Raw genomic sequence first — 26,865 nt, forward strand, 5'->3', positions numbered from 1 at the left:
GAGTTGAAGGCCAGTACGTTCAGTAGAATTGAAGATATAGTCGTTTATTTACTAAAAATTGCAAAAATGATTTGCCCACATTCCTGGCGCAAAACAGTTTTGAATCAAATGCTATGGGAGGCCCAAACAGCATTTTTTTCTTAAAATAGTCTTGTAGAATTCCCTAAGTAAGGCACTATAGAACCAAAAATCTATTTATTTACTTATAACGCTCTTGCTTCCATCACTGAGATTACTATAAGTAAAGTGGCGCACTCTTAAGGATCTTAAGAGCTGCTATAGAAATTCCAACAGAAAATTTTCACTTTAAGTCTTTTAAAAGTGCACTAAAAGACTTGTCTAATACTTGGTTCTATAAGGCAGCTATTTTGCTTCTTGGGGGGTGTGCTAGGTACTCCACGTAATTGAACTTTTTTATAAAGATTTATTTGCTAAACAAATATGAACAATTTTCAAACTAAGTCTGATGAGAGTCTCTTTGGTATAGGCTTTCTGAAAATATACAACACAAATCGTCGGCGAAACTGCCCCATTCTCCTCTAATAATTTTCGTAAATCATTGATCATAAGAAATTGGAAAAGTATCATGAGAACCTTGTTATAAAAATAGTTTTTTTTTTAAATCGTTGCGTATAGAGTTACAGATTATAAACGACAAGCTTACATTTAATTAATTTTCTTTTTCAAAATTTGAGATAAGAAACTGGGTGAGATAAAAATGAGCTTATTTCCATTGCCTAATAGAATTTTATTAGGATTTATTGGGAATTTATTTGGCAATTTCCAACAAGAACAAATAATTCAGTAGAAAATCAAAAGACTTCAATGCTTCAAACAGAAACGAACCCGATCTCTATAATCCCATAAAATTCTATTTATTTCAAAAATTCACAGTACAAAAGAAAACGACATCCATAACTCTGAAAGTATAAAATATGAAAAGAATTATAATTGGAAAAATATTGAAGAATATTTTCACAATTTTCATTGAAAAAAAGAATTTTACGATCATTATTTGCCATAAAGTGTCTTTTGAATAATTTATTATACATGAGCAATTAAAAATCATGAAGTGATTTTTATTGGGTTGCGCAAAAGTTGTCGATGAATAAAAATATAATGCAATATTTAGTGCGGAATTTTAAAGAATGAACTTTTTATTGATCTACCACCAGAAGTTTAATTGGATTTTTATTAATTGTGGTATTGGTCGATATTCTTGCAAATTCTTTCTGAAGCACAATGCTTGGTATTAAAAATATTTTATATATTAAAAATAAAAACGAAAGACAATTTTGAGGAATAATTGGGAATAATTTATAGAGAAGGATTGGTATTGCCTTGATAACTTGTTCAACTCTAACATCAACGCATTCACGTGCGGGATTTCTCTGGTGATTTATGCTGAAGATAAATTCTCCTAATGAAGTGACATAGGCAATCTATGCGTGTTTTGATCAGAATCAGTGTCATTTGATAGCTCAGTTAAAAGATCACTTCTGCTTCACACAATTAACTCCCAACAATAAAAATAATTAAATGGCAATCTAATGTCATTTTGAAATTGTCATTTAACGCTTTTTAAATGAACCATCTCGTAGAATTTACTGTGGCGTTTCTAATTTCATTAGAAGTTAGATAGAGGTGAAATTATTGGAAAATCGCCCAGCTAATTAATAAAATATTTTATACTAACATTCACCAATCAGTTGGAAAGTAATTGATTCTTCGTAAAAGTGTACACCAAGGCTTAATTTATTCGCCATATTAATCGTTCGCCAAAATGGAATTATAATTGCTGGGATAAATAATTATTGGGAGTTACAGTTAATATTATACCTCATTGGTTTAACCAGAATCACTGCGGTGTTGTTGGGTTTAAATCAATGAAACATTTGCGGTATTTGCCTTAACAAATGCTCAATGTTGAACATTTTTCTTAATACCAGCCATAAATTTAACTTGGAATGGAGTCAATTTATAGATTCCGCTCCAATATTCCGAAACACAAAATGCGTCAGTCCACCCCCAAAAGCCACCAAAGTGTACATTTTGATCCACTCCGCGCGGTGTTTTTCGCCTCGGGAAATATTTTACCCAAATGGAAAAGCCGCCAGCGATCTCAGCAAAGACAATAGAACAATGCTGAGCTTTAAAAACCAATGTTATACCTTTCCACCAGAGTCTCTAAAAATCATTTCGGCTAATATCCGATAATGGGGTACATTGCTATTTGCAATGAGAACTTATAGAGCAAAGTGTTGTAATATTTTTAGGTTTAAGCTTCATGGGCAACGCACCAAATTATTAAGCCATTATCGTTAAACACGAGCAGTGCGTCAAGAGTTCAGGTCCACACAGAATATAAGATTCAGGTTGGAAGATAAAGAAGCCATTTGGTGCTTCATTAATCATTTGCCTCATCAAATGTAGGAGGGGTTGAGAAAAATGCTCTAAATTCTTTCCATGGACTTTTGCTCTACCTACTACTTCTTTTTTTTTGTCTCAGTTGGAAGCATATACGCTATGTTCTCGTGATACAAAAATAAATCAGCACACTGGACGTCCAATTGCGATAGAATTTCTCTTCTTATAAAAGAGCAATTGAGGAAGTCAAAATTTTTGAGCATGAAGCTCTATCGGACTTTCATATTGTCTTGCTGATCTGCCAATCAAGTTGCTTTCAACACCTAATCCATATTGTTTATAAAAATTGGGTTATCGCAATTTTTTTCATTTGATCTATTATAAATTATACAAAGATCAAATTTTTGTTCATTTTATTGTAGAATTCATTCGATTTTATTCTCAAGCATTTCTCACTGCTGTTTTTGTTATTGAAAATAACAACTTCTTTCTAAACGTGATTAAAGTTCTTCTTTTTTTTGTAGAAGAAGAATATATCGTAAAAGAACACAACACAGGCCAACGTCTCATTCAATTTATCATAAATCACTGGCTTCCATAATACCTAAGAGGTTTGTGAGCAGAACTTTTACAGAACTTTTACATGTTAAACCATTTTATTAAAGTTGATTTCGTGGTAAAATGCTTTTATATGTGAAAAATTTTCAATTGATATGTTTTCATTGGAAATAGAGGAAGGTTTTCAGACTTCATACACACTTTGGCTTCGAATATTACTTTAACCCTTTAACGACGAGTCATTTTTGACGGACCGAAAATCAACAATAAAAATTAAACCGATAAACAAAATTTGTGAAACGTTTTACATCTAACTTTGGAAAGTTCAACAGAGTCTTATTCGGTGCATTTTTTACCTCTACGTGCGATAGGGACAAAAATAGCCCAAATCTTTATGTAATTTTCCTAACAATCATAAAGATTAATAATAATCAGTCTATTGAAAAATATTACGTATGAGTAATGTAGTTTTTATTCCCAAAAGGGTTTTGCTTAAAAAAAAAATGGAAGTATAAAAAATAATTAAAATCATTTTTCAATATGAGAACTTAAAAATTCGCCATTTTTAAACTTAAATGTAAAGTCTCGTACTTCTTCGTGGTTTTATTTTCCTCTTTGACCATCTGAAACAGTGAGAAAACCTCAAAATTCTAAAATTGACATGATTCCGAATTATCCCATCTTACCCTATTGGCGACATATTAGTAGCTAGTCTTAAGTTATTCATTTCCTGAAAAAAAAAAATGTTACGTACATTAAAGGGATAGGATTGAAGGAGATTCACGAAGGCTATTACTAAAACGGTATTAGGATTGAGAAGTATCCTGAAGACCGCTAAGCTTTCCTGATAATGAATTGCTTTTTACAAAACGATTTTGGAGAGAGTACTTAACCCACTTAACCCCTTAAGGACGATTGGGTCACCGGTGACCCAAAAACATTTTTTTCCTACGGACTTATACAGCTATGATTCGATCTAAAAAATCAGAAAAACGATTTTTGTTGCCCCCAATTTTTGACTCTCTCGTCTATAAAGGGTTAAAAGACTTAAGTAGCCAATCCTGGAATAAGATTGTTCATGGAGAAGCAATGCACGCGGGGCTGAAGCTAGTACTTCGACAAAATGCGTGTCAATCATCCCCTTTTGTGAGCTACCCTTCTCCACATAAGGGATAGGGTAAACTGGGGCACCACCGAACATGGGGTTAAACTGAATATTGATTTTATTTCTAAAGTATACTTGGATTATGACAACCATTTCTACAATGGACAAACATCCCTGTAGTATCTATGAATTCATAAAGGTCTGGTCCTCTGAAGTCTAATACCTAATTAAAAACTCACAGTGTTCGGTGCTGCCCTGTATTCTTTGGTGCCCCAGTTTCCCTTATTAGGAACAAAATGGCAGATTCTTACAATTTACAAGTGGAGTTTGAAAAATTTGAAGATCTATTTGGAAAGCCAAAAAATACTTAATGTTCGAATTTCGAAGTACTGAAAATTCGAAAATATGCCGAAAGGCAAACTCTCAAAGGCAGCTTCTTTTTCTCAATAGTAAAAAAAATAAATTTTTCTCCAAAGCTTTTGACCCTTCGTATGTGTCTTCTACATTGAGCTGGTAAATGTTTTATTATGTTTTAAAAAGCTGGTTCTTCACCTCATGCACTACTATATCCCGAAGGCCTCCAGGTTAGGGACATATGTATTAGCTAGCACTGTGTTTCGAGCACAAGCTGACGGGACCTTTGATATTGATAGCCAGGTTTGTTAAGAGGAATTGCATTCAAAAATGTTTTAAAAGAGTGTAGATTACAGATTTGTGTTATGTTATTTATTTATTTTTATTTAAGTAGTTGTGAGTTAGTGACAGTTGTTTCACCGTGTAGGTTTTCGGTCATGACAGACCTAAAAAAATAAACACCAAATCCAACATAATCTGTAAATTTTCCTCACCTTGTGCGAGAATTTTACTTAGAAAATTCGAAATTGCGTTTGAATTTCAAATATTGACGACATTTTGTGCAAATAGAGTTTCATTAACTTTATGTTTGGAGAATCAGCCTCTCCTTGTCTGTCCACCAATTAATTATTTACTCACTTTTCGGAAACGTGGAATAATTTTCTCAATTCGGAATTTAAAAATAAACCTAATTTAGTGTCAAAATAAATGATTTACGATTCTTAACTAAAGGCTAATGAATCTACTTCAATTTTTCCTCCAATTTTTTTTGTGTTTATGAAGATTTAAAATGTTTAAAATGTCCTCCCAAACAGCTTTGAAATTGAAAGAAAGTATGGTTTAACATTTTGACAGAATTTTGACAACTTAAAATAATAGATCTTTAGCGAAAGCCATGAATGAGTTTTTAAAAGCCAATTAAAATATTTAACACTTAAAGACTTATCTTAGAATTGATAGGACTCAAAATTAAAACACAGAAGTGTGTCTCAAATTGCCCCGTTGTCCCCTAATTGTCGTAAATTTGCTGTTACTATATAGATATTTAATATTTTTAATTTAAAAATATTACTGAAAATAAAATATTTATATTTTCCAAATTAAAATAACTCCCGTGGAAATATTTTATATGGAAATGTAAGGACGAGAAATCAGTGATAGTGGAAGTGGGGAACTTCTGAACTGGGTCTTCTTTTTAAATAGGTCTTTTTTCTGCAATATTAAAACGGAATTCAGCTCTATTATGATATAATTAAGCTTCATAAACCAATTGTGAAGTAAAATTTCATTATGAAAAGGCTCAGTTCCATTTAAAAAGCTCCATTTCAAAGGTTCCCCAATTCAAAGGTATCTCGGATGTCCCGCTTTTTCATTGTTCCCTCAATTCCTTTAATCATTTTTAAGTTATATCTTAAGACGGGTACACTGAGAGAAATCAGAAAAAGTTAAAATAACATTCCGGAAATGTTAATTTTACCCTGCAGTATTGGTCTGAAATCGGTGTAAATATTACCCTTTTTAGGTATATTAGGGGTTGAAGTTACCCTTTTTCATGTTAATTTTACCCTTAAAAAGGTGTAAAATTAACATTAAAAAATGTTGATATATTTTTATTTTACACCTAAAAAGTGTTAAAGTTATGAGGAAAAAAAGTTAATCGCACCCTCTTTTTTCTCAGTGTAATATATAATTGATAAAAAATAATAGAATTAGCAAAATTAATTTTCCAATAGATCAAAAACAAAAAACAAACCGTAGATTCATCCGGATGTAAATATAATATAATGATTCATCAATAACTTGAAATATTTCTGTATTTTAATTTATGAAAAGAATTCTAATTTTCAAATGAAAGAAAATTTTGAAAAAACAATAACTTTTACACACAAATACAAATTGAAAGTGATTTTTTAAAATTGTGAAAAAAACAATCATTGCTTGAGTATGCAATTACATCCAATTGATATCCCGTTCTTTGGTGCAAAGCAAAAATAATAGGCACATTTTCCCGGACTTAGAGAAATATAGAATATGATATATTTGTTTTTGGAACACCCTTGAAGTAGGTAATTTCATTGAAAACTGTAGAATAATTGAACTGATTTATTGTCTGAAATAATTGATTACCTGTTGTGCAAGAATTTTTCTCGTCATTACTTTTTGAAATTAGTTAATTGATCAAAGTGACGGATTAATTAGATTTCATTGGGATTATAATTGTTTTGTAAAACAAAAAACAATTTAAGAAATGAAAGAAAATGAAAGAAATTCTTGGGAATTTGACTTACTTGATCGTATCCTTGTAGAGGCGGGTGTTCTCCACTGCTACCGTTCGTATCAACACCTGGAGGCCTGTCCACACCCACTCCGATGCCCATCTGTGGTGTGGATGCTGAGACAAAGTCGAAGAAGTCAGTTTTCGACAAATCCTCCGGTCTGAAGGTTTCACTAATATCCATACTCGTGGAAGACATCACATTCGTGAGCAACTCTTCGACTTCTGCCCCTCCGTCCTGCGGTGGCCATCCATAGACAACCAACTTCGGAGGCCTTGTCTTTCACTCTGAATTTTTTTCAATGGAGACTCCTTGACCACTTAAACTACCCTTTTTCCCCGATGGCACATCTGCATTTAGTCTGAAAATGAAAGAAAAGGTCATTGTAAATAGAAGGTTTTTTTAAAGAATTATTCTTCTGTTAACCTTAAAAATTAGATAGAATCGAAATTCCCTGTGCTTAAAATTGATAAATAAGTATAGTCAGCGAGTAAACCGTAAATGACAGATCGACCGATCTGTCATTTCAAAATCTTAAGTCAAAGTCAAGACCGATCTTTAGTCAAAATTTGAATTTAAATTTATTATGATGTTTAAAAGAAGAAGAAGAGTTCGAAAGAGTGAGACAGACATATACAAAATACTTGAGAAAGAAAGGGATTACAATTTTGATCTAATAAAATTTTCCTGATCTAAAATATGAGCCCAGAGGCATTAGTGAATAATTCTAAAAGTGATTTTGAATAATAATTATAGACATAAAACACTACCCACTCGGGATTCAATCAATGTTTTACTTGATTTATGAGCGATATAATATTTGTTTATTTCAGTCATAATTGATTTAGTTTAATGATCGACCGATATGTCCACGGTTATAACATTTTGCTCAAAGAACTTTCTGCGTCAAAAGGTATATTAATAATAATAATAAAAAAGACAATTTCTGAAATTCAATGCAGAAGCTTTAGACATTTCTCGAGCTTCCATTGGTATTTTCCCACTGTGGCGTGGAAGAAGAAAGTTAATGGAATTTGGCACTCTTTCCCCCAACATCATTGCTATACATCAGGTAATATGTGAAGCCTCAGCAAAGGTGGTAAAAAAGACGAAACTACAAATGTTTGCTCAAAAATTATGATTGATTGCATTTCACATGAGTTCGCATCGAGGGGGAGATTGCGAAGAAATTCGATATTTGGGCTTTTTGTCTCATGTCGAATCTCTTCCACGACTTGGGCGCAAGATTCGCTAAAATGCAACGTGACAGCCATTCATGTTGGACATGAGAGGAGTTTCGATATTGGGCCGCTTGTAATATATAGAGAGATTGGTGGGATAAAAGTGGAAAAATAAAAGAGTCAATGAGTTGCACCGTACCGTGCAATTAATAATCCCCAGCCAATATTCATGCGGTGCTCTAAAGAGTGACAAGGTGTCAGTTCAGCGGACGAATTCGCTCCGCGACTGGGATTTGGCGCAATGGTGCGTTTTTCACAAGATATATATATAATATATATATATTTATATTATATATATATATGCCTTTTTTTTATCGCAGGCGCGTAAAACATATTGGTTGGAAAGTGGGTCGAGTCATGAGAGGGAGAGAATGTGCAATTTTGCGGTGTGTGGTGAGAGCCGCCCTGTTCATGGCGAAGCAATTAATGCCTCACAAGTTCGCCACGGTTTTCGCTGCAAACGCAGTCCTATGAGAGACTTGGTGAACCATTTCCCATTTGAGAAATCCAGAAATTCAATAAGGGTTTTTCAAATCATCAGTAACTGCAGTTTTCGAGGACCCACAGCCAGAGTTTCCTCAAGAAACAAGATATTCGAAGATCGGTTTCGAAAACCAGAGAAAAGACATTCGAAGATCGATTTTGTCCGACAAAGACAAGGCATTCGAAGATTTGTTTCGAACACCAAAAACAGAATATTCGAAGATCGGTTACAAAACATAGAAACAAGACATTTGAAGATTGGTTTCGAAAACCAAAGACAAAACACTCAAAGATCGGTTTCGAAAGACAAAGGCAAAGCACTCAAAGATAGGTTTCTAAAGACAAAGACAAGGTATTTGTAGATCGGTTTCGAAAGCCAAAGACAAAGCATTTAAAGATCGGTTTCGATGACAAAAGATAAGAGATTTGAAGATCGGTTTCAAAAGCCAAACACTCACACAGCCAGATACTCGAAGATCGGTTTCGAAAGACAAAGGCAAAACATTCGAAGATCGGTTTCGATAGCCAAAGCGGCCAAAGCCAAGACATTCGAAGATCATGTTCTAAAAAACTAAAACAAGACATTCGAAGATCGGTTTCGACAGACGAAGACAAAAAGTCGAAGATCGGTTTCGAAAGCCAAAGACAAAACAAGCCAAGATCGATTTCGGAAGCTAAAGATAAATTATTCAAAAATCGGTTTCTAGACAAAGACAAGACATTTCAAGATCGGTTTCGATAGCCAAAGCTAAGAGATTCAAAGATACTGTTCTAAAAAACTAAAGCAAAACATTCAACGATCGGTTTCGACAAACGAAGACAAAGACAGGTATTCGGAAATCGGCTTCGAGAAATAAAGACAAAACATTTGAAAATCAGCTTCGAAAGCCAGAGGAAAGAATTTGATGGCTGAAGTATTTAATATAAAGTATTTCTTTGTTCGAATTCCGAAGTGCTTCGAGTATTAATATGTCAATCAGCACTTTGTTGTGGGGAAAAACTTAGGGCAACGTTATAATGGACAACATTATCTATTTAGTTACCTTAGTTGTAAACTTTTGCCAAACTGGTTAAAAAAATCGAGCTGTCTTAAACTGCCCCACTCTCCCTTACTGAGTTTTTAGTATTTTCCCCCATTGGAAATGACTGTCCACAGGTTTTTGGATTTGAATTATCACGTATTTCTTTTCAATTGATTTTGAAGATTTGATACCCGGCAATTTTGTATGGACAAGTGATTTTTTATTGTAAATTTTTCGTAGTATTATAACCATATCAATGTGTAAAATTCTTAAGAGGACTTATTAAGCGTCGTCGGTTGAAATTGATTGTGAACTTGCAAATATAAAAAAGAATACAACTTGATGAAATTGGTCAAAATCGTGAGTAAGATGCTGTACCCCATTATTCGGATTACAGTACAAACTTTATTCATCCAAACAAATAATGCGAAATTGATTTAAAAAAAAATACTTTAAAAGAATTTCTGTTCTATATTCATATAGCGAACAAATAACAAAAATTTCACTTTATTTTCCAAATGAGTTTGCACAAATATTTTCTACACATGGCTGTATCTAGTGGATTATGTGGTAGATTTATCGATATAACTCCCACCGCGATCGAGGATTGCACACAAATCGATGCGTCCTCCACCTCAAAATACCCTACAGTACATGAAATAGTTTAAAAAATTTTGTGTTGGATTAATGTAGAACTAAACGTAGTTAATAGTTTCAAATTAATATCTGTGCTGGTGGTCGATGATTAATAGTTGTTCGCTGCCGTTGGCCCCATACCGGCTAAATACAATGTGCGATGGAACAGTCAGCAGCTGAATTCGACAGCCATGAGACTTCTTCAAGCCCCAATCTAGTCAAATTGTAGGGCAATCAAGGCACTGCCTGAGTAAATCTTTTCACAATTGATTGAGTTCCGGACTCAATCACAGAATCCATTCAATTAATTCTTCGACGTCTATTCCTCGCTGTCCCCTTGGCTCGGCCAATGGATTAGACATAACAATTCGAATGATAAGTCTAATTCAGGTTATTCTAGATCAGAATATTCCATGTGACCTAAGTCGGTGTATATGCAAATATACACTTTGCATTTGCAATTCGGATACGCAATGGAAGTTCTTAATTTATTTTAAAGCTACTGATAATATTGCAAACGCTTATGATAGATGTGATTCTTTTTTGAAAATTCAATTTGTGTAAAAACAACATATATAAAAAAATTAAAGAAGACGATTAAAAATTTATACACTGGCTTCCAAAATAATAAAGATAATGTGAAAAAAATAAAAACGTTCTTTTTTCAATATAAAAAACGATAAAACTTCTTCAGAATACAATTAAGATAAAGATCAAGCTAAAAGTTAAAAAGCTAATATGTTTGAAACAAATTATTTTAAATCGAAGGTAAATGTTAGAGTCAGCTAGATCGGATTACGGTGACTGATCATTTTCAAATATTCGAAAGGTAACGTTAACCTCCGATTGTCTTGGTTGTAATAGTGATTTCACGAGAACACTCATAGCTGAAAACAGACATTCGAGGATCGATTTCAAAAATCAAAGATCAGTTTCGAAACTCAAAGGCAAGATATTCGAAGATCAATTTTGAAAGTCAGGGAAAAACACTCGAACTTCGGTTTCGGAAGACAGAGACAAGACAATCTAAGATCGGTTTTGAAAGCCAAAAACAAGATGAAATTCCAAAATCAGTTTCGACAGCCAAAGGCAAGACATTCGAACATCGATTTCGAAGGCCAAAGACAAAACAAGCGAAGATCGATTTCGAAAGCTAAAGATAAAACATTGAAAAATCGGTTTCTAAAGACAAAGCCAAGACATTCGAAGATCGGTTTTAAAAGCCAAAACAGGAAATTCTAAAATCGATTTCGAAAGCCAAAGGCAAAACATTCGAACATCGATTTCGAAAGCCAAAGACAAAACAAGCGAAGATCGATTTCGAAAGCTAAAGATAAAACATTGAAAAATCGGTTTCTAAAGACAAAGACAAGACAATCGAAGATTATGTTCTAGAAAACTAAAACAAGACATTTGAAGATCGATTTCGAAATCTAAAAACAAAGGCAAACATTCTCAAATCGGTTTCGAATGCCAAAGAAAAGACATTCCAAGATCGACCTTAAAAGCCAGAGAAGATATGTTTACTTCTCGTTTCGTTGCCGTGATGGCTGAAGCACTGCCTGTTCGAATTTTGAATTTTGAAGTTAATATGTGTCAGTCTTCAGACTTGTAATATTCCGCGATATATGGTAAGGAAGCTCATTAAATTCCTGGCCCATTATTACAGTTTTTTCTCCTAACAGTCTGTGGCTGCTTCATAGATTTTTCCTTTCGCGAATTTCGAAATTTTGTTTGAATTTTTCGAACATCAACGATAATTTAGAGAATCAATATCAATCTTGGAGCACACTGAACTGTTCACATCTTCATGATCAGGAAATCATGTCTAATACTTTAGTAAAGTTTGAGTCCAATCCAAAAGTAAAACATCTCGTAACGATTGCAAGAGATGAGATTACTTTTAAAAGCTCTCTAAATCCCATTCAATCAACATCACAGTGATTTTGAGCTTGATCATTTAGGGAATTGGAGATTTCTCTCTCGCATCTCACAAATAACCACGACAAGCATTTAATTAAGTTAATGCGAAAATTTTTTTAGTGCTTTGTAATGAAAAATATGTCTCCGAAAGACTTAATTTTTATTGACAAGACACTGAAATTCTTCCAATGCTATACTCATGATTTCTCACTATTTCTTCACCTTCCAATCAACACAAAGTAACAGAAAAAAAACTATAAATTTATATTATTGTCAGGCCTTTAAAAGCCTTTTTTTGGATATTCATTCCACTAATTTGTCTATAAATACGCTTCTTTTGGTTTGTCATCGCGGGGAAGAAGGTAAGAATTACAGGTATTTGATAGGTTCCTAAAAGACGCTTTGATATTAATTAATGACACTTTCGTTCATTGTTAAATACACGCGGTGTTTTCAACTTAAAATTTCTCAAATTAATTTTTATTTATTCACTTGTGAATAAAATAGAAAACACATAAATTATATCTGGGGAAAATACTTAAACTGTAGAAATTACCTAATTATATAAATTTGTCTGATTTTTAAAGTATGAGAAAATTTAATTCAGTGTAAATCTGTGTATTATTTGGGGACTATGTACGTAGACTTATTCAAGTCGAGGCCAAGAGATGTGCGACTAATTTAAATAAGAAAATTTTATTGTTGAACACTTCATATTAAATGGTCAATTTTCTCAAATTGATCTTGATAATCTACTCTGGATTTTTACCCATTCATATTATTCTGATTAACTAATAATAAAAAGCTCGTAACCTTCTGTATCTGTACACAGAAAAAATATTTGTAAATGTTTGTAAAATCCTATAGGGGAATAACGATGTGCTCATAAATCATATAACCCACAAAATAGTTCGTTAAAGTTTGCAATTTTTCACAAACATTGTTTGTAACATGATCACTTAACGAGCATTTTTTGTTCATTTTACAAACATTTGTTCGTACATTTTTGTTTGTCGAAACTTTACGAACAAATGACAAAATTTTACGAAAATTTTTCCTATCTTAACGAACATTTACGAACAAATGTTTGTAAAAGGACAAAAACGCTCGTGAAAAGATCATGTTATGAACAATATTTGTGAAAAGTAGAAACTTTTACGAACCTTTTAGTTGGTTAAACGATTTTTTCAAGCCTTTCATAAGTTTCCAGTCGGAATTCACAAACATTTACGAGTAATTACGATTTTTTTTCTTAAAATTGAAAAAAAAAATCAAAAAAAGCAACAAAAATTTTTATAAAAAGACAAATAAAAACGTTGGTTTTTCTTTGCTTTGCGAAAAAGTTTTATTAATAAGCGAACGAATGGATTTTATTAAAATTTTGTCAAAACTCAAAGGCAGAATGTGTGCGAAGCCTCCAAGCCTTCCTTCTATTCCCATTTAGACTTGAGGAAATTTCCCTTTGAAGCAGACTTTTAATTAGGCTACACTTTGTTTATCTACCGCTGTCTCAATATTCTAAAAATACTTCGCAAATTTATTAAAGAAAAATAATTGATGGAAAAAAATCACTATTGTTAAATCAATATGAAATTGACAGAATTGGCACAATAAATCTTGTTTCGAGACTTTTTCTGCAAGCTTTTTTTAAGTGTACCGACAAAAATTAATACCCCAAAAAATTTATGAGTCTTATCAGTTTTCGGTGCAAATTAAAATGTGAATATATGTAATTAAGACTTAATGAAAAAAAAATCTCCAAATATTTTCATCATCTTGCAGTTCCATCTCAGTGAACATAATTATCTCAATGATGTCGTCGAGGATAGTTGATTTCTGGTTTCACTAAGTGAAATCTCACATTAAAGTTGTTAATTAATTCATTATTGATTTTTCCGTTGTATTTCAGAATAAAATTCTTTAGTCATAATTGCCGCTCATTAGCAATGTTCTTTCTGCGGATGCACTCTCACCAAAGCAAACTCTACACGGTGAATATTTTTGGTTTTTATATTGAGTATTATGCTAAAGATATTAAATACAATTCACACAACGTTGTAAGTTTATGTAAAATAATTTTAACAATATGATTAATCGGTACAATTGGTACAAAAGGATAATGTCAAACAGTGGAATCGAACTTAAAATGGAATTTTGCTATTTGAAGATTTTGTGAGTAGGGGAAGGCTTTCAGATTTCACACACACTCTGGCTTCGAACACTTTATATTAGGTGAGATTCTTAACAATCTCACCTACTATAATCCTAACAAAATTTCATGTCGTCCGATCGACCTCAAATTTGGCCAAAATGTGTTTCAGCACTTCCTGATCACGAATATATATGTGGCTAATTTACGTTCCCGGCCGGCCGGCCGGCCGGCCGCTCTTTGGAGCTTAATAGCTCCTAAACTAAAAAAGATATCGACTTGCGGTTTTCGGCAAAGGTTATATATCGGGTGAAAATTGCAACTTGGTGCATAGACCCCCCACCCCCCACCCCTCCTTCCGCCATTTTGAAGACCCCCCTTTTTTTGTTTTCTCAATAGCTCCGCCCCTATGGCATTCAGCGGACTCAAATTTTAGTATGTTATAGCTGGGCCTTAGAGCTTTCCATCAATACCAAACTTAAGGTCCCCCGACCCCCCTGACCCGAGCTATAAGGGTCCAAAAAAAATTTCTTAAAATGGCCATAACTCCGGTTCTAATTATCAGAATTTAAAAAGTGAGGGCTTTTTGGAAAGCTCTCGTGAAATGCCACTTCCCCTTCTAACATCGCAAGTTCATAAAACCACCGCTAGGGGCGCTTTTTTTAAAAAGAAAATTTTTAAATCTTAAAAGTTAAATAACTCAAAAATTCCATTGTGCATCGGGCTGAAAATTTAGTATGTTGTAACCGTTGATTATACCTATCAAACAAAAAAAACCTTAAGTCGATCCATAACCCCTGACCCGAGCTATAAGGAGTCAAAGTTCGAACATTGACCGGCCTCTATCTCCGGTTCTAATTAACATATCGACATAAATTTTACCTTTTTGGTTTCGTCTCGATGAGCACTTTCAGATGGAAGTTCAAAAAGTCACCACAGGTGGCGCTGTGATAGCGTCAAAATTCATCGAAATTCAAAGACATTTTTTCTCAAAAACGGCATTGTGCAAGTTAATGAAATTTTAGTATGTTGTAGTCCAGTCTAGGACGTTTCCAAAATGGTGCGTATGTGCGCTGTGGTTTCAATAGAACCGGAGATATGAGGGGTCAAAGTTCACAAAATTCAAAAAATCATATCTCCGGTTCTATGTGACCGATTTTGATGAATGAGGGCTTAAACGAAAGATCTTACCAAATGCTACAACTTTCTAGAATATTTGAACTTCGTGGGACCAACACCAGGGGCGCCACAGTCGAAAAACCAATTTCAATATCACATAACCTCAATTATCTCGACTGTCGCTGAACCGATTTTGATGATTACTTCGACACAATTGTAGAGCACATTTGTCTCTACATTTCGTCCATACATCATTTTCCACTCAGACCACGCTATCACTCCGATTTTGCCGTTTAAGTGTGAAAAAATTGATTTTTCCCATAATAACGCTTTGAATTCACTCAGATGCCAATTTGACTGCCTCTACTCCACCAAGACACTTAAAATAGGGTTTTAAATGGAAAGTCCCACAAAATACAACAATTCTTTGATATCGTTGAAGTTCAACAAATGATTACTTGGGGAACTCTGGATGAAAAAACGAGTTAAGAAACAAAAAACCTCGCTTAACTTGGCTTCTGAGTAATCGATGAGATCATGTTCTATGGGAAAATTATAGAGAACATTCTGGTCTACATTTCACCCATATATCACTTTTCTGTCAGTTCATCCAAATCCTTGATATTTTGGTTTAAATACAAAATTTGTATAATTTCACGAATTTGATTCAAGATAACTGAATGGCGTCTCCCAACTTCAGCTCTAAATCGAATTTGCATGCATTCCGAGTTAGCTCACATTAAGAATCTCACCTACATAAGCCGGTTAGGATTATCTGTCCCTTTTACTCTGCAGTATTGATCCGAAATCGGTGTAAATATTATACTTTTAAGGTGTATTAGGGGTTAAAGTTACCCTTTTCCATGTTAATTTTACCCTTAAAAAGGTGTAAAATTAACATTAAAAAGGTTGATATATTTTTACACCTATAAAGTGTTAAAATTATGAGGAAACAAAGTTAATCGCACCCCCGTTTTTTTTCAGTGTCGCATGACATTTGCCCCCTGTTTTGGACGATAAGCCTGGTTAATTCCGTCGGAAAGAGAGACAATCTATCTGGAAGTATCGAAGCCATTGTCTCCTTTCCTGGTTGACAAGTTTGCATGTAATAGATGCGACCACAGGATGTCCCTACCGGGTGCTAGAGTCTAATTAGCACACGGGATGCGTCGACCTCGGGGTAGACCTAGCTAGGACAAGGTGGTTGAATCAAATTCAGATTCCGCAGCGGAGGATTCCAGGCATGGGCTGCTGAACTGGATGTCATGGACTCGCGGCCCTTATACCAAAAATAGACACAGACTGATCCTGGAGAATACTCAGCTCGAAAAATTTGGCGGTAAAGGGTCAGCCCAAACTACACTGAGGATTTAGTATCAAGGATTAACGTTTTCAGCGTAAATTTCTATTAAATCTCCACATTTTGATTGCTGAAGGACTTCTTAAGAGCATTATCAATGGCTTTTTCGTACAGGAAAGAGCACTCTGATCTTCCCATTACGCCAATATTTTAATGAATTTTAAAATTTTGCGACATTGTGTACCATTACTCTCCATCTCCATGTTTTTTCACCCAATTGACATATCGAAAAGCACCCAAAAACACCCAAAGTGAAGCCTTTTATTTTCAGGACTGGCACTGATGTCGACTAATCCCCGTAATTTCACTAGACCTCATGAATTTAGAAGATCAGCTTGATCCTCCAAATTATGGGCTGATCCGTGAGTGTATCGACACCAATCCTAATTTTTCGGGCTGATCCTTAAGCCGATCCCTGTGTCTATTTTGGGCTGTAGGGCCTTGACAGATCTGAGGATTAGCCGATAGACGGCTTAGCGTAATTATATTAGAAATAATGTTCAAAGTACATTTCCATCATTAAGTCGTCTCTCGGCTTAAGTCGTAAGTGTGTCTAGGGCAAAATAGGGATAAGCGGCTGAAAATGATGCGAGTGATTAATTAATTAATTGAACCGCATCGGTCGGTCGGTCGTGCGAATTTGAGAGATCAATTTAGATTTGAGTGACTCTACTGCAGGGTAAAATCGGGTAATTTGGAATCATGTTCTATTTGGCACTGTGAGATTTCCTAACAGTTCTATATGGGAAAAGCAAAAACAACCACGAAGAATTACTCTCGAAAGGAAAGTCTTGTACTTCTTCGTGGTTTTCTTTTTCGGTCTGTGACCATCTGACAAAGTGAGAAAATTTCAAAATTCCTTGATTCCAAATTACTCCAACTTACCCTATATGACAAATCTTTGCTGCCAAATTTTACAGACTAAGTATTCTCAAGGATCAGCCTGAGCTTATTTAGGTTCTAAGGCTTATACGGGCTTTAGACCTGAGGCTTAGCCATATGGCTGAATTCGTCTATTTTCTTATTCGGCAAGATATTTGAGGAAATTGTCGCTTAGAATTGGATATTAAGGATAAATAATCCATTAGCTTTTGAAAAATCGACAAAATTGTTTGCTATTTAGATTTTTGAGACCTTCGGGAACTGGGCTAAACCTCCAGTTTGACGCCAGTATTAGGTTTGAAACTCGTATAATGCTTTCTATCGTTAACAAATCCAAGTGATAAACACGCTGGGAACTCTAAATAACACCCCAAGACATTTTCAGAAGAGACAATCTCGACCTCGTAATCTTTCTCCAACTTCTTTATCGTTGCTGTGGTCAGAGTGTCTGGATATTTAAAAATTAATATGCATGAATTGTAGTGGCATGAGTTGCGTGCAATGTTCTTATGCGTCACAAATCGCCTGCAATCAATATTTTTCAGCGATCTACTGACTCTTGCTGAATTTGCGATCCTCTAAGAAAATGGTGTGGGACTTCGCCACGCCCAAATGAAAGAAGTTTGTCTCTAGGCAATTTTAATTCTCCTAAAAAGCTTATTTCTTATAGTCTCGCACCTCCAAGTGCGACGTGAGAGAAATTTTCCAATTTCATCTTAATTTAATTATGTATCGCAAGGCTCTAGCCACATCGAAGAAGTCAATTATCTTCCCATGGAATGTGTTGTGCGCCTCTTTGGAAGAGGGAGGCTGACACCCAGCAATACTCATATGCCAATTTATCATTTCATCTAATTGAATTTTAATTATTTGTTCCTCTTCAATCACCACAGCCAGATGGAATCTTCTCAAACATTTTCTACAACTTCTATTTGCAATTTTCAACCCAATTTTCTTCTCCTGTTGGCCTGAGAAGAAGTTTCAAAAAAAAAAACATCCCAGACAAAGAAAATTTCTGCTTTGACTGATGAATGTGCGATGACAAGACCGTAATTAGAAAATTCGACAGGAAAGTCAAGAGGTCAGAAGGCATGGGTTGACCTACAGATGAATTGACCAAACAAAGGCTATACAAATAAATTCTGGTAATTTATCTATTCTCAACCAGACAATTGCTAAAATATTCTCAAAAGTCTCAGACGTGGGAAGAGTTGAAAATTTCATAGATAAGAGATTTGGCACTTATCTTCAGACTCAAATGTGTTAATGAAGTTTGAAGATGATAGATGAAGTGTTGCGGAAATTATTTTTTTGAAGATAAATGAAGATTTATTTGGACCTTGTTTACACTTCTCTTCATATTGTTTGCATTGATATTGATCGAGTAAAATCAATTGCCTAATTGCTATTAATTTTAATTGGTTTATTGAAATAATCGTTAAATGAAGATTAATTAAGACACACTGATAGAAACCCTGAAGGAAATAAAACGCTCTTAAAATGCGGAAAAAATTAAAAATTGCTATTCTTAAACACTAAAGCGAGAAAATATTTAACTGCTTCAAATATTAATATCGCATAAAACTCTTATGAATCACTAAAGGTGCGAAAGCAATTATATCTGCAGCTTATGTATTTTTATTGACTATTCTAAATGGAATTAAAATAGTTTTACTGTGAGATACTTCTCAGAGCTATTTCAAATCTTTCAAATAGTTTTCCCTAAAAGTTGCTAATTTAGGTGTAGCAATATTTTCAGCAAAACGATCACCGCTTTGTATTCCACTTTTGAATCTCGAGATGTACACCGGCATTATTTCAATTCTTATTGATAAAAAAAGAAGATTTTTGGTAATTTATCCATCAACTTCAAAAAATTTCTTTTCTTTTTTTATGATGCCAAACAACACAAAGTGGCCAATCTTAAAGTTTCATACAAAGAAGAGAAGTTATACATGCATAAACATGAGAAAAAAAGGAACCATAAATGATAGGCGTAAATTAGTGAATATATCTGACGATGACTCTGCGAATCTTGGTGGTTCTTCAATGGTAAAAGAACATTTTTGTCAGATTGGTAGATTTCATTAGGTGATAATCCTGCTAACTAAAGCGCATCATACAACCAAAAATCTCTTAAGACATTTTATTGAATATGTCTTAGATGCATTTATTAATCTTCCAATGATGGATGGGCGTGATACAATAGTTTTGAGGTATTAACAAAAAATTACAAAAAAAATTTCAATCAAAAATATATCGTTCTTTAAAAATTATCAAAGTATGAAACACGATAAGTACTTATTAAGTACTTTATAAGTACTTATTAAGTACTTTATAAGTACTTAATTCAATGCAATTACTTAATTATTGTGATCATAGTTATAGAACGGCAAAAAACAAACGAGCAGTAAAAAATTCAAAATGGGCAGTAAAAAATTAAAAATGAGCAGTAAAATATCTGATTATGGTCAGTAAAAAACTTAAATTTTTACAAAAATGGGTCTATTTTATATATTTAACATTTAAAATAGTTCCATATAGAGTGAAAAGCCCTTTATTTTCCCTTTGCCAAAATTTGGACGATAATATCACTGTTTCAAAATTTTTTGTTACTGATCAATTTTAACTTTTTTACTGCTCATTTATTCAATGCCTTATAGAACTACTAACTTCTTATTAAAGGAATGTGTTAGAAGGGGTATCAATTCCCGTCTGACCTGATAAGCGCGAATTATAGCTTGAATTAACTCCTGCCTTTCACGCCTTTCATACCTTACTTTTAAGAAGCTCTCATAGAATACCCTTTAGAAAATATATGCAAAGGACACTGTTACCACTAACAAGATAGAATATTTTCCAAGAGATTTTATTTGTTTTTAAAATCAATGCAAAGATTTTGTGCAATAATTAACAAATTGCAAATTTGTTTAGGAAGTTATTTATTTTACAATTTTTTTACACGGTGAATTTTTCTTTTCTTAGTGTTAAATTATTAACACATGAAATATATTACGATCCTTGTAACTCCTATCGTTTCTGCAATATTCGAAAGTAAGAACAGGAGGTTCCAGAGACAATTTTATTCGTCCGCCAGTAATCTTCGTTGAAAAATCGAGTCCTATATTAAGTCCTATCATTCAAATCTTAGCGTTAAGGCCCCGAATAATGCTTAAAGCTAGATGTTATTTTAGACTTTAGCGCTAGTCCTCCTTCAGCCTGTGTCGGACGGGTTATTTAAAGAATATGACAATTCGACTTCTTAAATTGTGCAATATTGGTAAAATGCATACACTGTAAGAGAAATCCGAAAAAGTCAAAATAACATTTCGGAAATGTTAATTTTACCCTGCAGTATTAATCCAAAATCGGTGCAAATATTACCCTTTTTAGGTGTATTGGGGGTTAAAGTTACCTTTTCTATGTTAATTTTACCTTTAAGAAGGTGTAAAATTAACATTAAAAAATGTTGATATATTTTTACACCTAAAAAGTGTTAAAGTTATGAGGAAAAAAAGTTAATCGCACCCTCTTTTTCTCTCAGTGTACAGCAGTTTATCTCTATTTTATCCCGAAAAACAGGAAATCTTATCTAATAGCTTCTAAAAGAGTTGGGCATTCATTTTGGTTTACCAAATTCCTAATAAGGATGAGCATAAAGGCCCCTTTTAATAGGCCTTTAATAGGTACCTTTAATAGGCTTATAATAAAGGAAAATATCCTTTGATAAGCCCTGGCAGAGTTAGAAATTCACTTTAATCAACTCAATTCCTTGGGAAGATGACCATCAAGACCTTCTTATAATATTCTTTTAAAAAAATTACGTAGAAAATATCGTGCTTTGTACGGTATTTTCCGAGAAAAGAGACATGAATTTCAAAAGGAGCCTTTCTGATGTACAAGTACAATAGGCAGACGTTTTGTTTCTTGGTTGCTGACCTATCATCACGATCATCCCGTGCTCCAGTAGTCTCAAAACTCTAATACCGTCTTCAGGCTAGAGGCTTAGCCGAGTTATGTCGCCACCCTACTAATACTAATTAAAAATTTTCCAAAGCAATGATTTTAGAAAAGTTATAAAGGCTTAGGAATGAAGTTATAAATATATAAACCCTAGTAATAAAGTCCGAAATCCATATAACGTAGTCTTTAACACATATTCTTTGCGGTTCGCGGAAACCTCGTATTTTACATTTCGTATTTTACATCTTCGTATTGCACATTTCGTATTGCGGAAACTTCGTATTTCAGCACATTTCGTATTTTACCATTTCGTATTTCACATTTCGTCTTTCATACATTTTGTACAAAAATTGAACATTTCGTCTGCCATACATTTCATACAAGCATATCAACCAATAAAATAATAGAATTGTAGTTTTATAAGGTCAAGGGCGCTATGCGCCTCGGGTCTAAGTTTGAAGTCGAACATTATGCTTTTTAATTATTCATTTATTTAAAATTTTTATGTACATTTCCAACTGCTTCAGCAAATATTTCAAATTTTACCACCAAGTCTGAGAAATATTGGTAAATGTTTACAATATGCTCTTAAAACCCATTTGAGCCTTTTATTCATAACTTTATCAAGACATTAGATGGAGATTTTATAAAAGGGAAACGTGACCATTAAAATGGATTTTATAATAATTCCTTAAGTTTTTTTTTTGTAGATATATCTTGTGTAGCCAGGCTTTTGCCCTGAAAGATTCTTTATGGAGACCAAAGCTTTTCGCGGCCAATTGCCCAGCACCGCCCAGGCTCTGTGCCTCCATCCGATCTCTTTCAGGCCATGTTACCGACTGACTGACAGTTATCTCTTGTCTTATCTCCTGTTATCCTGTTAACCAAGGCCAAGCTCATAGACGACGAGCAACCGAACCAGTAAAAGGCCTTGCTTGGAGCGGGAGGCGGGAAATATGAAGTTGCTGCGAACAGGGAAGGGATAGCCGAGCCATTGCCGCTCTGTATTATTATTATTGGATATGAGATGGAGGTAGTCCAAGTGAACATTTCGTCCTGTGACACCGTGTATTTTGATTTCGTTAAAACTATTAAATATTGACTAGATTTCGAGCAAAAATCACTGAAGACTAAATTGGACATGAATCACAGAATTTTCGAAGCAAAATATAGGAGTCCATTTGACATTTCAAAATTTAGGTTATGTTTCGTTCTTTTAGCGATTTTAATCATTTCTTGGACTGTTTTCACTAGTTTTTCATCACTATATGTTAAAAAATTACTTGTTTTAAGGAATTTGTGTGGTGGTTCCCCCGACACCTAAAGCTTAAAATCTCCCGCTTGTGGCATTCTTCCGTTTCGTGATGTTATCATCGCCGGCTAGCGCCGCTTGCTCGGTTCGATCCTCGCTCACCCTCAGTGTTAGTCGATCACTAGACAGCGAGAGAAGAAGACATTCTCTCCAAAAGTTCGAGAAAGGAGTTATCTTACTGCCCATTCAGTCAGATTAGTTTCGGGAACAAGCGAAGAGGGGTTGCGAGCAAGCGAGAGCAAGCCCCAGTTCTGCCTACACGGCGGGCAAAAGTGGATTTTACCTCCACATTTGAATGTTATTTTTTCACCAAAACTTAAGAAATTATCGAAAAACTAAGAAAATGTGGGAGCATTTCGCATGCAAACAACTGAGCATTCTCAAAGTCGCACACTAACACAGCTATCATCAGCAGGCTGTCATACACGCTCACTTCCCTATCCTTATTCAGAGCGGCAATGGCCGAGCTCAATTTCGCTATCAGGAGGAAAGTTTCTCTAACACTTAAAAATTTCTATTTTTTATCACATAAAACTGCAACCTATTTATATATTACGTTTTTTTTGCCAAACATTTTTTTTTAATGAAATCCGTACAAGAAAAAGTATGCTGATCTATAATTAAATTTTTGCGCGGAATTTCTCAAAATTTTCAGTTTTCACTATCTTAGCAATAAAATTTTTCTATATAAAGTAAAATTTACGAATTTTATTTTCTTTCAACTTCGTCGTATTCCACATTCAGATATGAAAAAACCAAAGGCACGGAAACAAAAATATAGAAAAATAAAACGAAAGAAATAAAAAGAATATAAAATAAAAATAAATAAATAAAAACGACACGTCTGACACAGGGTAAGGGGACCCAGCATTGAGCCATTAATTAACGCACTGGTTTAGGATCTATTTCAGCCCTAATCGGCAAGGTCTGAGCGGCCCAGCAACGAAAGAGTTCCCTGTTCTACATTTCCCGACGGTCACGGTCTCCCAAATGTTCAGAAAGTGGTGGCCACCAAGGAGAACTATTGCTTCAACCGCGTTCGTTTTTTCCCACGCCGTAAGGATTTACATTGAAGCGAACCCTGTTCCGAACGCGTTTGCTGAATGGTGTTCAAACAGGGAACTTTCGTTGCTGGGGGTAGGCCCGAATTAAGGGCAATGGCTCGGCTATCCCTTCCCTTTTCGCAGCAACTTCATATTTCCCGCCTCCCGCTCCAAGCAAGGCCTTTTACTGGTTCGGTTGCTCGTCGTCTGTGAGCTTGGCCTTGGTTAACAGGATAACAGGAGATAAGACAAGAGATAACTGTCAGTCAGTCGGTAACATGGCCTGAAAGAGATCGGATGGAGGCACAGAGCCTGGGCGGTGCTGGGCAATTGGCCGCGAAAAGCTTTGGTCTCCATAAAGAATCTTTCAGGGCAAAAGCCTGGCTACACAAGATATATCTACAAAAAAAAAACTTAAGGAATTATTATAAAATCCATTTTAATGGTCACGTTTCCCTTTTATAAAATCTCCATCTAATGTCTTGATAAAGTTATGAATAAAAGGCTCAAATGGGTTTTAAGAGCATATTGTAAACATTTACCAATATTTCTCAGACTTGGTGGTAAAATTTGAAATATTTGCTGAAGCAGTTGGAAATGTACATAAAAATTTTAAATAAATGAATAATTAAAAAGCATAATGTTCGACTTCAAACTTAGACCCGAGGCGCATAGCGCCCTTGACCTTATAAAACTACAATTCTATTATTTTATTGGTTGATATGCTTGTATGAAATGTATGGCAGACGAAATGTTCAATTTTTGTACAAAATGTATGAAAGACGAAATGTGAAATACGAAATGGTAAAATACGAAATGTGCTGAAATACGAAGTTTCCGCAATACGAAATGTGCAATACGAAGATGTAAAATACGAAATGTAAAATACGAGGTTTCCCAATCCCATTCTTTGCATTTCTACATGTTGCAATTTGACCCTAGTTCCAAAATCGCATGACAATACGATTTTGTTATTTTTCAGACACTAAAAATGAATTTAAGCTTCTGATAAATTGACGTGATACACAGAAGAAAATATTTCGTAAAATTGCTAGTAGGGTAAGTGTGCCAAATTTCGGCATAGTTGCATGCAAGCGCCAAAGTCTCAAGTTTGAAATGTAATATCTTTAATAGAAATTGATCTTTTTCATTCCTTCTACTTTAGGAGTGTTGCTTAGAACCTTGTAGACAGTTTATTGTCTTTATTTACTTTGAAATCGTTCTTAATACATTTTAAAATGAATAAAAATATAGACATAGCTTTGGTGGCCTATTTCGGCCACCTTCATTCTCATAGTTCCTTGCCCTTCGGGAATTCTTCCAATGTCTTTTTCACGTCATCTCGTTTGTTAAAGCCACATTTTTTGTTATTCTTTTGCATTGTATAATCTCTAGAGTATGTAAAAACTAAAAAATCATGGAAATTCGAGGAACAAAAAAGATGGCCGGGATTGCAAGCTGGCCGGAATTTGGCACACTTACCCCAAATGTTTGTGAATTTCTACTGGGAACTTACGAAATGTTCTTAAATTGTATAGCTCAGTAAAAAGTTGGTAAAAGTTTATACTTTTTCGCAAATATTATTTGTAACCGGAGGCAGCAAAAATTCCTAAAGCCAAAGTCCCGACCCGAATGTTCAAAAATCTGAAAGGGAAGAAATGGTGTAGAATAATTGGCAAGGGTTTCTCAATATGAGTTACCCCTTGGCAGTGATTGTTCTTTAATGATCGTAGAATTTTAACCAATCCAAATTCATATCTCTAACCGTTTGACCTGGAATCATTATAACGTCATCTAAATACTTAACACTTTTAGTGTGTAATCATAAGTTTCCTTGGAAGAATAAAATATAGAAATGAATAAATAAATAGGTGTATGAAGCTCTCTCCTTTGAGTTCAAGCAATAAAATTTGAAACACGTTATTTCGTCTTTCTTACTCGTCGTCTTTTCTATTGCATTTATTAATATATGAAGACGATCATTAAAAAGATTCCAATTTAATTTGGATTTAGATTTTCTCTGCATAACATTGAAATTTTAGTCTATTTTCAGCTTTTATATTTCGCCTTAAAATTTAAATTTATTCCTCAAATCTTATTTCCGCTAAACTAGCTATCTGATTAATCATTTTGTAATTTGGTGCTCTATATTTCTTGCCGGAGGATTATTTTAAGAATTTGTCACTTTAACATTTATTGATCGTAAGCACCATGATACTTTTATTTGATTCAACCATTTAGCTCGATCAAATAGCATCATATAAATCCCATATCTTCATTTTCTAAAAGAGACATTAAAGTATCAAGCGAGACGGAAAATAAAATAGGAATTAGATTAATTTAATGATATACTTTTTCGGAGAATCTTCATAATTGGTTCTGGGCGAAGTTTAAAAAGACGTCATATCGTAAAAAAAAACAGAAAGAAGAGCATCTTCTGACTGTTGAGGCGCCATGGTTTTCTCTATTAAAGGAAAATAGAAAATTGGATTAAATTCATTTTGACTCGGTTGCACTAAATATTTCACTAGAAAGGTGAATTTATTGATTCACGTGCTAATGATCATTGATTCAAAATTGAAATAAATCCAGTTTAATCCTGTTTCCACAGTCATAAAATTTTATTGCAGTACAAAAATATTTATTTCGAGTACTTAAATGCAGTTAAATTTGATTCCGTAAATCGTAAACGTAAACGCACAACCTCTAGATCTTCCCTCGCTATGCAATTAGTATATATATTAAATTATATAAGGTTTATGTGACCTTCTTAGCAAAATTGAGAGCATTTCATTGATTTAAATTTCTAAAAAAACAGCTTTTGGATGATAAAGTTGCATTGCAAAATCTCGTACAATTGCAATGCAACCATATCACGACATAAGAATTTTTAATGTTTAAGAATGATGCGCATGAAGTGATTTAGAGAGAAATAATTGTATACTCGCCTCCACAACCGGAAGTTAAAATTTTGTAAATCTTTCAGGAATGTCCCTACAAGATGCTTTAGTACATTCAAGTAGGTGTCTTGTTAGGAATCTAAAATATTGTCAACTATTGAGACAGTGGAGA

At 34.0% G+C, this 26,865-nt stretch overlaps 1 protein-coding gene across 1 annotated transcript in view; it reads right to left on the reverse strand.

Annotated features, from left to right (window-relative positions):
* LOC129799229 (zinc finger and BTB domain-containing protein 20) overlaps positions 1 to 26,865 on the reverse strand; it is a 213,780-nt gene that overhangs the window by 10,102 nt on the left and 176,813 nt on the right. The window contains exon 3 of the mRNA XM_055842926.1: positions 6,673 to 7,021. Coding sequence (XP_055698901.1) covers positions 6,673 to 6,858 — 186 coding nt within the window. The 5' untranslated portion in view covers positions 6,859 to 7,021. The remainder of the gene's footprint in view (positions 1 to 6,672; positions 7,022 to 26,865) is intronic.

This window comes from Phlebotomus papatasi, chromosome 1 (assembly GCF_024763615.1).
Source record: "Phlebotomus papatasi isolate M1 chromosome 1, Ppap_2.1, whole genome shotgun sequence".
NCBI lineage: Eukaryota > Metazoa > Arthropoda > Insecta > Diptera > Psychodidae > Phlebotomus > Phlebotomus papatasi.